At 49.0% G+C, this 13,291-nt stretch overlaps 2 protein-coding genes across 2 annotated transcripts; one reads left to right on the top strand and one right to left on the bottom strand.

Annotated features, from left to right (window-relative positions):
* Window positions 1-2,302: 2,302 nt before the first annotated feature.
* On the bottom strand, window positions 2,303-7,571 carry cebpg (CCAAT enhancer binding protein gamma). Its single transcript, XM_076735951.1, has 2 exons — window positions 7,434-7,571; window positions 2,303-5,377 (listed from the first exon to the last, which is right to left on the bottom strand). Exon 2 carries the CDS (start codon window positions 5,275-5,277, stop codon window positions 4,777-4,779), a length of 501 nt encoding a protein of 166 aa, XP_076592066.1. The 5' UTR covers window positions 5,278-5,377; window positions 7,434-7,571; the 3' UTR covers window positions 2,303-4,776.
* A 3,742-nt stretch (window positions 7,572-11,313) lies between these two features.
* Window positions 11,314-12,549, top strand: cebpa (CCAAT enhancer binding protein alpha). The gene has a single exon (XM_076735962.1). It carries the CDS (start codon window positions 11,530-11,532, stop codon window positions 12,412-12,414), a length of 885 nt encoding a protein of 294 aa, XP_076592077.1. The 5' UTR covers window positions 11,314-11,529; the 3' UTR covers window positions 12,415-12,549.
* Window positions 12,550-13,291: the final 742 nt, after the last annotated feature.

Genomic DNA, 13,291 nt, shown 5'->3' with positions numbered 1-13,291 from the left:
ACTGTGGAGTCTTTCCGCTTCCTGGGAACTATCATCTCCCAGGACCTCAAGTGGGAGCCGAACATCAGCTCCCTCATCAGGAAAGCACAGCAGAGGATGTTCTTCCTACGGCAGCTGAAGAAATTCAGCCTGCCAAAGACAATGATGGTGCACTTCTACACAGCCATCATTGAGTCCATCCTCACCTCCTCCATCACCGTCTGGTACGCTGCTGCCACCGCCAAGGACAAGGGCAGACTGCAGCGTGTCATTAGGTCTGCGGAGAAGGTGACTGGCTGCAATCTCCCATCTCTTCAGGACCTGTACGCCTCCAGGACCCTGAGGCGTGCAGAAAAGATTGTGGCTGATCCCTCTCACCCCGGACACAAACTCTTTGAGCCACTCCCCTCTGGCAGGAGGCTGCGGTCCATCAGGACCAAAACCTCACGTCACAAGAACAGTTTTTTCCCGTCTGCTGTCAGCCTGATCAACAAGGCCCGGAACCCCCCCGACACTCTTCACACTCCACCTCCACCTCCACCTCCACCTCTCACACTGACACTGACATAACTCTGCGTTACATGAATGCTCAGCTTGGATTTGTTTACTGCATCACTGCCAGCTGTACTGCTCTTTATATTCTGAAAAACAGACTGTACATATGTTTATATTGTTAGATTTCTTACTTCTTTAATAGCTTATTTTTAGAAGATTGTCGTGCACCAACTTCACCAAAACAAATTCCTTGTATGTGTAAAATCGTACTTGTCAATAAAGCTTTTTCTGATTCTGGTCAAACGTTTGCTCTTTTATATCTGGTCTGCACTTGGACAGCAGCACATGCTAACAGCTCCAGCCGCCGCTCACCTGCTGCTCCAGCGTACCTGCTCACCTTCTGCTCCTCAAGGTTCATCATTTCTCAGTTTGCAGCTTTGCAACGTAAAACAGCTGAACTTTGACCTTTAACCCCGCCTCGTGATAGGCCTCGTGTCGCTGTGACTCCGCCCTGTGAGCGGACCGATTTGTGCGTCTGTGTTTCTGAGGCCGTCATTGGTCCACCGCAGGACGATTTTCTTCATTTTTCTTCCCGTCCATCGACACAAACGTCACGTTCATGCTCACATGAAACACTGAGAGTTCAGGTGAATCCATCGATTCAAACCAGACACCAACCACTTTTAAAACTGAGGAAACTCACCGCTGACGTCTCTCATTGATCCACAGATCGATGATGAAAACGGTCTGAAACGTTCACAAACGTCCAGAAGATCCCCTGCGGTGAAGACATTTAGTCCAAACCGGGACAATGATCCAGAGAAACATGTTTCTTCTTTCACATTAGCATCTCGTCTGCTGTGTTTTCCCTCTTTCAACTTCTGGGAAAACATACAAACTGGCACCATCTTGACTCCATTTCCTCTGTGAAGTCTCAGGTTTCAAATGACACCTCTCTTGACCAATCATGACGTGCCATATGAAGCCTAGAAACCAGAGCAGCCAATGACAGCCTGAGATGAACAGGAAGGCCTTGTTCTCGTCTTCTATGTGATGATTGAGCCAATCACAGCCACGTGTGCAGATGACTGACACTTTGAATAGCCAATGACCTTCTGACCCCGCCCACCTGCCACCTCAGGGTTATTTTCAGGTAAAATTTCGTCCAATCAATGAATTCAGCACTAAGTGATGTCACACATGGTTTGAAGTAAAGAACAGAGTTAATGGCCTCAAACTAGTTATACAGCCAAAAGTACCTTAAATATGAACATATGTTGAATTGTAAGTACACAAACTGTCTGTCAGTAGTTGTATTACCTGACAGGTAAGGCCGCCAGTCGACAGGTGGAACGTCTGACACTCCTCTTCCTCTGCTGCTCTGGGTGAGTCAGACTGTGGTCAGAGAACGTTTGTCCTAAACTCACCGTGAAGGAGCTCGGCTCGGTCAGGACTGACGGAGGATCACTCTTCTACGACCAAACAACGCAGAGAACTCTGAACTCTCACCGCTGACACGTCAAGGAGCGAAGTTTAGACTCCAGGAACATAAATCCAGACGTTTATTTTTCAGAAAAAACACAAAAACATTCACGCTCTGTGGTTTTGTTCTGTTTTTCTCGAACCTGTGAGGCCTCCTGCTGCGGTCATGAACAGGCATCATTCAGGTGGAGACACACCTGAACACCTGAGTATGTTCACACTTCTGCTCCTCACCGTCTGCAGAGGGTCTGACGGCGGAGAAGAGACCAAACCATCCACAGGATTCGAGAGCAGATCTCAGATCTGCCTTTACACACGCTTGGAATAAAAACTCGAAACACACGGTTGAACTTTTATACTGAATTTTAATTTACAATGCACGTTTCCCAGATTCCTCTGATATAAAAAAGCTGAGTGACGACAGAAATGCTGCCCAGCAACATTCAGACCAAAGCAAACATGACGAACATCCCGACACACATCGTCTACAGCGAACAGCACGACCGAACACAGACTGTGGTTCCTAATTCATCTCTCTGAGCACATCCCACCCCCACCATGCAAAGGGTTCATTATACACATGCTGCTTTTTGGAATCAAAGTAGAAAAACCAACAATAGAAAAGAGACCAAGATGAAGGTTGTGAGGGCGACGACGTTCCCACGATGTTCCCACGGAGTTCCCAAGGCGTTCCCACAACTTTAAACCTAAACAAACATCAGCTGATTTAACTCTTAAATGTTGATACCAGCCCCAGGAGAGACGCCTCATCCATGATCAGAGCTGGTCTGCAGTGCAGAACCTGATGGTGGAGCGCTGTGGGAACGCTGGTGGAGTGCTGTGGGAACGCTGGTGGAACGCTGAGCTGAGCGGCTCAGGAGCTGCAGGACTCAGACGACCACATTCCTGCAGGGAGGCGACGCTCCTGACAGACAAATCCTGTGGGAAACGCTCCACGCCCGCACAAAGCTCACATAATTATAAAGTCTGACAACAACGGGCTGCGGCCCCGCCCTCCTCCGCGGCGAGCGGCACGCTCAGGTGAAGACCTGTCCCCATCTGCTACGACCTCCTTAGCAGGCGGCTACCAACCCGACCCGGTTTAAACGTGGATTTAGTTCAAGACGCGGCTCGCCTGGAGCGTCTGATACATCGGAGGCGTCGGCGTCCGCCCAGCACCACAAACACACCTGTCTGGACTGGGACGCGCCGCCAGGTGGAGGCGAGAGGCGGGGGCTAGGCGGGGTCATGGGACCACAGATTACTGCACGCAGCTCTATTTTTAAACACAGCCTGGGTGTCGCTGTCATATCTGTGGCCAGTGTCACCGAAGCAGAGCTGATCAAAGATCAATCGATCAATAACTAAGTGAATGGTCAGTAAGTCTGATGATTGATTTATCATCTTGGTCATTTATCAATCAAAAAGTTCAATTCTTGTCAGAGTTCGTGTTTCAGGCTGAATCTGTTGACTGAAGCACTTCGGGCGGAGAAGACGGACGTTTGGCGCTCGAACTGATTCGGAACTGATGACAGACTGATTCGTTATTGATCCCAAAAACAAAAGAATCGGTTTTTACATCACTGCCTGAACGTGAGAAGCTCCCAGCATCAGCTGCGTCACACGCTGCATGGCGGAGCGCGGCTGCTAAAACCGTCCTCTGCAACACAAACCTGCACGTTGGTTCCACCTGCAGCTTAGTCTGCTTTTCATTGGACAGCTGGCTCACCTGAGCTCTCACCTGAACTCACCTGAGCAACATTTCCAGCTGGTTTCATTGATAAGTTCAATTTGTAGAAGATCATGATGTTACTGGTTGTGAACGTTATAGAACAGCCTGTCCTAAACTTTAAAGACCTTTTCTGTTGCCCTCTTTTTTCAGACTCCATCAATAAAGGTAAAACAAAGAACCTTCTGGAAGTTACTGCAGCTGGACTTCGTTTGCTTGGTGGACCAACAGGTGAGCTCACCTGCAGATTCATCAGCCACAGATATGTCAGGATGTCCAGGAGCCCAAAGACTCGACCGAGTGTTCAGACACAGACATTGAAAGAGCGGAGGTGAGCTGCGGTCACGAGGGCTTAAAGTCAGGTGAGTGACCGTCAAAGACGGGGCTGAGATAACATGTAGTGACTGACAGCTTTAAAAATCTGCTCATTAACAGGACTTTTTTAAAAATTCTTTTTAGAATAACAGAAGAAAATACACATCCTAAAAAAGGGAATCTGACAATCTACATGTTCATCCTGCGGCGGCGGCGGCGCACTGAGTTCGTCCACGTCCGGGCCGTTTTAAAGGAGCCGCCAGGAAGCAGAGACGGGGGGTCCCACAGACGTCTGCTGGTCCAGTTTCTCTGATTCACTCAGCATGAATCCTGATTGGACGTCGTCTCAGTTTGTAGGAGCTCATGTCTCCTCCAATCAATAAATCAATCAATCAATCAATAGCACGAGAGCGTTCAATCCTTCTGGCTTCTTCCACGATGACAAAGTCCAAAACCTTCCAGGACAAAAAAGGAGCTGTTGTGAATCTTTGGATGAACTCATGAAGTTCGTGATGACATCATGAACACCCAGACTTCAGCTCCTGCTTCATCTGTTTGAGTTCCTCCAGCGCTCCAAAATAAATTAACTTTCCAGGTTTTCCAGGGGGATTGTGGGACGTCTGGGAAGTTTGGGGGTGAAGAGATTAAACAGGAAGTAACGAATCAGCTGAAGAAAAGCGCTGAAGGAGATTTGAGGCCATGTTTCCAAAGTGAGAAGTGACGGAAGCTGAAGAGAGCGAACGCTCCTGAGGTCCTGAAAGGTGTGGCCCCGCCCCTCACTGCCCGTTGGTGGAGGTGTTGTTGGGGGTGGGGCTGGAGCCCTCGGCGCCAGTGGGCGGCTGGACGTTGTCGGCCAGGTTGTGGGCGTGCTCCAGGAAGAGGTCTTTGAGCACGCTCAGCTCTTTGCTCAGCAGCTTGATCTTGGCCTCCAGACGCTCGTTCTCCTCCTTCAGCTCGTTGACACGCTGCTGCGTGTCCATCGCCTTCTGCTTGCTGCGCATGCGGCTCTTCTTCACCGCCAGGTTGTTGCGTTCGCGGCGCTGGCGGTACTCCTCGCTGTCCTTGTCTGCCTGGGGCTTCTTCATCTTGCTGGGGGGGAGGGCCTTACCGCCTCCAGCCGAAGGGTTTGCGGGGACGAGCTGGGGGACCTGCTGCAGTCCGGCTACTGCCGCTGGCAGAGACGAGGAGGCGGCGGTGGCGGCGTGGGCCTGGCTCTGGATGACGCTCACGCCGTTGTGGTCAGCTGTGGTTAGTTTCGGCTGCGACGGCCGGCTCATTTGGATGTGCTGCCTGCAGGTGCTGATCTCTGAGTCTCCTCAGGTGTAGAGACGGAACGCCAACAGGAAGCAGAGGTTCAGATTCTTCACCTCACGGAGCCTAGAGGAGGACAACACGTTAGTTTCACTTTCAGGTCGATTAGAAGACAGACACTAACGATTCCTTTCATTATTGATCAGCCTGCTCAATATATCCTGGATGAATTGATTGATTGGTCTCTAGAACACACAAGCAGAAAAAAGATCAAATTCACTTTTTGTTTGGAGTTTCTCCTTTTCCCTGTTTCTACCACAGTCACCTGGAAATCTGCTGGTGGACAAAGCCGGACGTCTGAAGACGTCCTGTTAGAGACGGACCAAACGACAGAAAAACTCTTGAGCTGCACACGACAAAACACTGAGAAGACAACAAACATGGCCGCTCGTTGTTTGCGGATGTAAACATCCAGTGTGATCATAAATCCGCCCTATGTGACCTTTGATGGTCGAACGTCAGCAGAGACGTTAGAGAGGGACAACACCAATTTATATCATCTCCTGAGTACTGATCATCACATCAGAATGACATTTAGTCACGTTCTGACCATTTTTGGACCTGTTACGCCGCGGACTCCAGAACCAGGTTCAGCAGCCTCCAGTGACCCCGACCAGACCAGGACTGAGCGCAGCCTGCGAGACTGATGGAGGACAGCTTGACGACAGGGAAAATGGAGTATGGGTGATCTTCAGCTGCCCTGACCAGGACTGTGACATGCTGACGGCAGGTGGGGACAACAGAGGCGTGAACCGGAGAGCCTGTGATCCCCTGAACGTCTTTCTGATTTGTGAATGTGTTTGTCACTGACGACCCAAGGCGGTCTGAGGACTGTTCAGCTGGTCGTATGAGCGTTTAAATTACTGTGGAATATAACACGACACACCGCGTATCTGTACGGGTCTTTCTGCTGCAGGTAACTAAAGACTTAAACACCTGATTTCAACAACACGTCGAACATGAACGTGTTATCGAATACTGCAGCACAGCAATGATTCGGACGAGTAAAACTTCTTCACTTCTGTTTGTTCAAAAGGCTCAGACTGAACGATGACTATGGAGCTTATTTTCCTTATTCAGGACTTTCTCCTTTTGCAAATACTGACAGAATTATAAATGTGATTATTTGCAGTAAAAACATAATGTCAGAAATAGTGCACGTCATCACAGTTTGTCAGAGCTCAGGTGGGACAAGCAGTCAGAGACATTCAGTCACTTCACATCCTCACAGCTGAAGACATGAATTGACTTTTTGCTCCCAGTCATCACGAACTCATCCCAGCAGCTCCAGAAATCATGTAATCTGATATTATTAACAAAACTCCATCACATCCAGGGCCTCCATCTCCATCTCTCTGTGCTCCCACACCTGAAGAAACCCGATGAAATCTTCCTTTTTCCATCTCGTCAGGCTGCAGACTCTCAGCTGACCTCAAACCATCAATCAGGAGCTTCACCACCCCCAACACCCACCACCTCCACCCTGCTATCTCTGAACAGCAGCACATCTGACATGATAATTGGTCGGATTATTATTCTGTACGCCAATTAGCGGCGCTGCTCTGATTGGTCGGCGCGTTGCCATGCAGCCAGTCCGCTGTGCGCAGGGAAAAGCGCTCCGGGTGAAAACCAGCAGAGCTCCGGCGGTTGCCTGCTGTTGCATCATCATCGGCTGTCTTTGTGCCGAAAGAGGGGAACTCCGGAGTCATGCGGGGCTAAGCAGAAATCTCAGTGTTCAGGTGACTTAAATAAGGTTTGACACAAGTACAAACACGACAAACATCCCGACACGGCTGACAAATCCGTCCGAGTCCTTTCAAGTCCGTGAATGTTGAATTTCCGAGCACTTTTAACAACTTTTAGTTCACTCGAAGCAGCAAAGAGACGGTTCACTCCGCTGTGTCTCAGCATTAGGGATCTACTCTCTAAATACAAACGGTGATATGTGTCTAATTTGGCTTTGAACACAAACGAATGTACATTTTGACTTTCTTCTAACGAGCCGTACACTACCCGTGTAGCCGGGCAGCTAGCCAGCTAGTTAGCTTCTGGTGCTAAACAGCCGCTACCTAACTATTAGCTCTCTTTTTCGGACCCATATCGAGTTAAAAACATAGTTTACCTTCACGGAGCAGCTGCGGACTCAACCATCCGTCAAAGTAGAAAAAGTTATCGTAGAAAGTTGGAGTTTTATTCCGTCTGTGTGAGCTCTGAGTGTTTTTGTTTAGAACATGGAGAGGAGAGGATTGCGAAATCTCTTTTACCATGTACGGCAATGTAAAGGCCCAGCCAATCAGAGGCGAGTAGGAGGGAGCGAAGTGAGGGATTGGCCAATCATAGGTGAGTATAGGGCAGAGTGATGCAATGCTCTCTATGATTGACATCTCATTCGTTTAGTAGGAGTTGACTGTTTTCTGTCGGTTTTGTTTATGTAATATGAGGTTGGTCAAATGAGTTCATACACCCATGACTTCATCTCCGAATGACGACATTCAATCACACTCAAACTACTTATTATACAGCTTTTATCTGTTCTAGCACAACTATCAGTAAAGATACCATGTACTGTGTCATTCCTTCCCACAGAGAATCCAACTTTAAAACACTTCGTATTAAAGAAAAAGCAGCTCATTAACACTGAGAGGTGACAGTCACAGAAAGAAGGATGGCAGCAGCTTAGAGGACAGTTACACAATACACATGTGTCAAAATCATCCAGCTCATGTCTTTAAAGAGCTGCTCTCAGTTTGAGATGAACCTGGTAAATCATTGTCGCGTTAATGTAGAAAGTGCAGGCTTCACTGACAGCAGCTCAAACATCAAGGATGAAAACATGGGATTGCTTCAGAAAATGATGTTGTTTCTTTTGGTATCTGCTTCTCTCATGATGATGAAGGTGAATAAAAACTTAAAGCTGTCCTGGAGTGATCATTTTGTCGTTGTCACAGACCTTTGTGTTCTTAGGCTGCCCCCCTCATGTCCGTCTCTCTGGATCAGTCTCCACACTGTAAAATAAGAAGTCAGCTGTCTGATGTTGAGCTGTCGATGGAGGAAGGCTGATGACTGTCAGCCTGCAGACATGGTGATGGTTACTTCTGTCCAGCAGCGGCGTTGTCAGCGTCATTTTCTGTGGACACAGACGCCGTGGTTGTGGTTTCTGAGAGCAGCTGTTGATTTAAATCTGCGTCCACTGCGTCCCATAAAGACTCAGCAGAGCCAGATGAAGAGCAGGATGGTCCACACGTGTGCAGCAGTGCTGGAGACTTTCAGGCCTCGTTCAGACCCACTTCAGCGTGAAAGGAATGTGACATCATCGGGCACACACTGTGCTGACCAATCAAATCCATGCAAAGCCTCATTCCTGGTGGATCGCTTTGCAACATGAACGCTGATACTCTGATATTCTGATATTCTGAACGATCATCGTGATGAAAGATGAAACCGTTGCAGCCGTTAAATCTGCAGAGCTGCCGGTGAACATTACAAAGCTCTGCACGCAGATTTGTGTCCGATAAACCTTCAAACTCATGAATCCCAAACTCCATTTCCTGTATCAGGTTTCATGTCTCACCGCTGCCCCCCCCACCAACACAGCCCCCCCCTCCATTAGACAACCATTTTGACAGGCTGAGGGTTCCTTCACAACCTTAGCTACAGTGCTAATGTTGCTAACAGCTAGCATTGCCCTCCTTTGTGTTGATGTGTCTGTCAGGGTGGTTTGTTACTGTGCAGTTCTAGAACTTCATTCATGACTCCTTGGTCCACAGTGATCTGAGCAGCTGGGATCTATGTTCTGTTCATGTCTGATTAATGTTTCATGATTTAATGAAAGGCTGCCACCTCCTTATGGACCCTCGAACCTCTTCAGTTCCCCCTCAAAGCTCCCCAAGGACTGTGGGAACCATTTCAAGGATTAATGGACTTTCCTAATGACCCCTAGAACATCTTCAAGGCTCTCCTTAAGGACCTACAAAAATTCCTGATTGAACTAAGAAACTTGTCTACAATTTCCTCAGTGAGGCCTCAAATCTTTTCCAAGGATCCAGTGAACCTTTCCATGATCCTTAAATGCTCTTTGAGGATCAATGGAACATCAGACTTCTAGAAGAACCCCAAAAGGTCTACAGTAGAACCTCTTTCATGACCGAGCCACTTAATCTCTTCAAGGGCCCGTAGAAGTGCCCCAAGGTCAGCTGAAACCTGTTCAATGACTCCTTTTTTCAGGACCACTAAAATATCCTCAAGCATCTTTTAAACTCCAAAACGTCCTAAACAAAACCTTAAATTCGCTTAAAGACACAGGATCTACTGAAGGGTCCCTTACATCGACAAGGTCTATAGAAACTCTTCAAGAATCCAACAACCCCTAGAACCTCTTCAAGGTCTCCTGGAAACATTGAGAAAATCACTAAACTTGAAAATCCGGAAACTTTAGTTGAATAATTTCTTCAAGGATTAGCTGAAACTTTTCAAACACACTAGAAGCTCCTCCGGGATCCTGAAACGTCCTCACTGAACCTCTTTCAAACATCCAGAGGTTTTAGTGTGAAGGCAGCAAAGACTCCGAGCATGAAAAGATGAAGGGCAAAGACAGAAGACAGACGAGTTTAAGAAAAGAGCAAAGCACGATGTCGACTGAGGGAAAATGGACAGAACGAGCTGAAGCAGAAAACAAAGAAATAATCGCATCAGTCCTTCAGAACCGGAGCAGATGTCTTCAGCCGACAGAGGGCGCTCCAGCCCGCTGCTTCAGCCTGCAGGCTCAGCTCCTCCTGGTCGACCCGCAGCCCTGACGTGAACCTTCTTACCCCTGTTACCCCTGCAGGACCCCCCCCCCCCGCTCCGTATCTGCCCCGAGTGTCTGTGCTGCTCACAGGGAGGACTCTTCTGTCCAAACAGCAAACAGCAGATAAGAGATTAAAGAGAAATCAATGTCCAGTGAACCAGAGCCACTTTGCATTTGACCAAATGACACCAGTTCATACGCACATTCCACTGTGATGAATTATTACAACGATAACCTGCAGCAGCTGCACTTTTCATAAAACACCACCAAGATAAAAACATGGATCACACGTTTTCATCCACTTTTCTTTTGTCATTATGATATCACCGATTTTTCTTTTGAAAACTATTTTCAGGCAGAATGAAACAAACTTCGGCTTCTCTGCGTGGATTTCCTGTTAATGACGAGAAGCTGTGAATTATTCTTCAAATGCACATAGATCATTTCCATCGAATTTCCCCAATATTCATTTTTTACACGCAGGTTGTGCGCGCGATATTTCTGAAGTAATCAGAGTATTTATGTCGGCGTATGTGTGTATGTATGTTCCTCACAGGAGGAATCATACCTGTAATAAGCTGCACGCAAACTTTGTCTCTCCAGACGTTGAGGCGCTGCGCTCGTGCAGAAGATCAGAAATCTGTCAGTTTAATGTCGCTTTAGGCAGAAACATGTTTACATCACGATGAATATTTCCAGGCCAATCAGAAGCAGCAGCACTTCGTTTATTATCGCAGAACTTTGCATTTGGATCGTGTCACGCTGAAGCGCAGCGTGGTTCCTCAGAGGAGCAGAGGGCGGCTGACAATCAGTCTGCGACTTCACGTTTGGTGTTAAACAAACAGAAAGTGCCGTTTTGTGTATTTGACTGTAGCCGAACTGTAGACCTGCTGCTGCTCCCCCAGACCCGCACACCACTTTCTGCGTGTTTGGTCCAGGATGATAAAAATGTTGGAATTCGTTTTGTGGGAATGATTTCTGAACGGAGTTCGCAGTAAGAGGCTTAACGCAGAACACAATAAACATTTTATACTAGTTTGCCTCCGAAAACGTTTCTGTGCAGTGACAGTAGGTTAAATCCAGCATTGTGGGGTGTGTGTGTGTGTGTGTGTGTGTGTGTGTGTGTGTGTGTGTGTGTGTGTGTGTGTGCGCCCGCCCACTGCCTCCTGCTATATAACCGCAGTTTGACAGCTCAGAGTTTACTGAGCAGCAGGAATCAGCGACACCCTGCAGCCTCACGCCGCTTCACTCCGCTTCTCTCTGCTCTGGAGCTCAAATAAAACCTGTTACCTTCCCACCGAACTTCAGCGCATCGTTCGGCGCATGTCTGCAGCTTTCTGACCCCCTCTCACCTGAGGACCTGACACTATTTGACTTTCCCAAACTGGATTCTCGGAGCTCCTCGCCATGCCTGTCCGGGTTTAGATACTCAATGGAGCTCTCTAACCTTTACGAGGTCGCTCCCCGGCCCCTGATGAGCACCTTAAACCACGGCCAGCAGCCCCCCTCCGGCTACAGAGACCCGGCAGACCTCGGCGGTGAGATCGGAGACAACGAGACCTCCATCGACCTGAGCGCATACATCGACCCGTCGGCTTTCAACGACGATTTCTTGGCCGACCTGTTCCACCACAGCTCCCGGCAGGACAAGCTCAAGATCATGAACGGGGAGTACGACTCGGTGCCGTGCGGCCCGGGGCCCCAGCAGCTCTACATGTCCAACTACATGGAGTCCAAGCTGGAGCCGCTCTACGAGCACAACCCGCCGCGCATCCGACCGGTGGCCATCAAGCAGGAGCCCCGGGACGACGAGGACATGAACCCGGGCATGCCTCCCACCTACCACCACCCGCACCCGCACTCCCAGCAGTACTCCCAGCAGCAGCAGCCGCACCTCCAGTACCAGATTGCACACTGCGCGCAGACCACCATGCACCTACAGCCGGGTCACCCGACCCCTCCGCCGACCCCGGTGCCTAGCCCGCACCAGCACCACCACCACCACCAACACCCGCACCAGCACCAGCAGCAGGGCGGCATGAAGCTGCTGGAGCGGGGAGGCGGGAAACACAAGAAGCACGTCGACAAGAGCAGCCCGGAGTACCGACTGAGGCGCGAGCGCAACAACGTGGCCGTGCGCAAGAGCCGCGACAAGGCCAAGATGCGCAACATGGAGACGCAGCAAAAGGTGGTGGAGCTGACGGCAGACAACGAGAGACTGAGGCGGAGAGTGGAGCACCTGACCCGCGAGCTGGACACGTTACGGGGCATCTTCAGGCAGCTGCCGGACGGATCCTTCAAGCCCATGGGCAGCTGAGAGACTACTGACCCGGACTGGAACCAGACTGGAGACGGACTGGTACTCTGCTGGATTTACACACACAAACGGTTCTGCATGTGTTCATGTGTGCGGACGGACTGAGAGCTGGAAGGACTGAGGCAGCTGAGGTGTTCACTGCAAAACCACCCAAACAAATCACTTTGTCTTCAGCTTTTCTCTCAAAACGTGAAAAAATCAGCAAATATCCTCGAAAACAAGAAATCAGCCAGTTTGCAAACCGACATAAAGAAGCAAACTGCTGAAGTGACTCAGAGTCTCTCGTTTCAGGAGTTTTCCAGAAGAAAAACCGGACAGATTCTAGAAAACTCCTGAAACCACAGACTCATTCTGACTGGAAACAGGTGAACTCATCTCACCGTCATCTCATTGGCTGATCGCTTTTCACCTGTTCTGAGAAAATAGGACTTGTGTGGACTTGACAGAGGAATGGACTTGTTGAGACTCTGTAGTTTGCAGTGTTCATGTGCCTTCTGAAACATAAGCTGTTCCCTGCAGACGCAGCAGCGCGCTGCTCGTCTCTGTGCCTTGTCTCCTACAGACTGAGTGTCTCACTCAACCCACATATCAGTGCAGCTAAGGTAGGCATGACGGGGACCCGGATCAGCCTGTGTGCATGTTCCTTTCCTCACTTATTTTTGTCTGTTTTATACAAGTTACCGTCTCCATATCTTCTCCTGATGAACTAGATTTTGTCTTATCGAGCTATGAAATGCAAAGTGCACACTGCTTGCGTATAGGCTAAATTGTATGTGTATGCATGTACGTTTATTTCTTCCTGCAGAGACGATAATGCAGCCATTTATTTCTTGTGTTGGTCCTCGTGAATGAGGTGCAGGGCCGCGGGCTCGCTCTG

This window comes from Chaetodon auriga, chromosome 1, assembly GCF_051107435.1.
Source record: "Chaetodon auriga isolate fChaAug3 chromosome 1, fChaAug3.hap1, whole genome shotgun sequence".
NCBI lineage: Eukaryota > Metazoa > Chordata > Actinopteri > Chaetodontiformes > Chaetodontidae > Chaetodon > Chaetodon auriga.
This window is presented reverse-complemented; position numbering and strand designations above follow the sequence as displayed.

Bases quoted from the DNA above. Each gene is read 5' to 3' on its own strand.
- cebpg (XM_076735951.1), bottom strand. From the start codon at position 5,277: ATGAGCCGGCCGTCGCAGCCGAAACTAACCACAGCTGACCACAACGGC.
- cebpa (XM_076735962.1), top strand. From the start codon at position 11,530: ATGGAGCTCTCTAACCTTTACGAGGTCGCTCCCCGGCCCCTGATGAGC.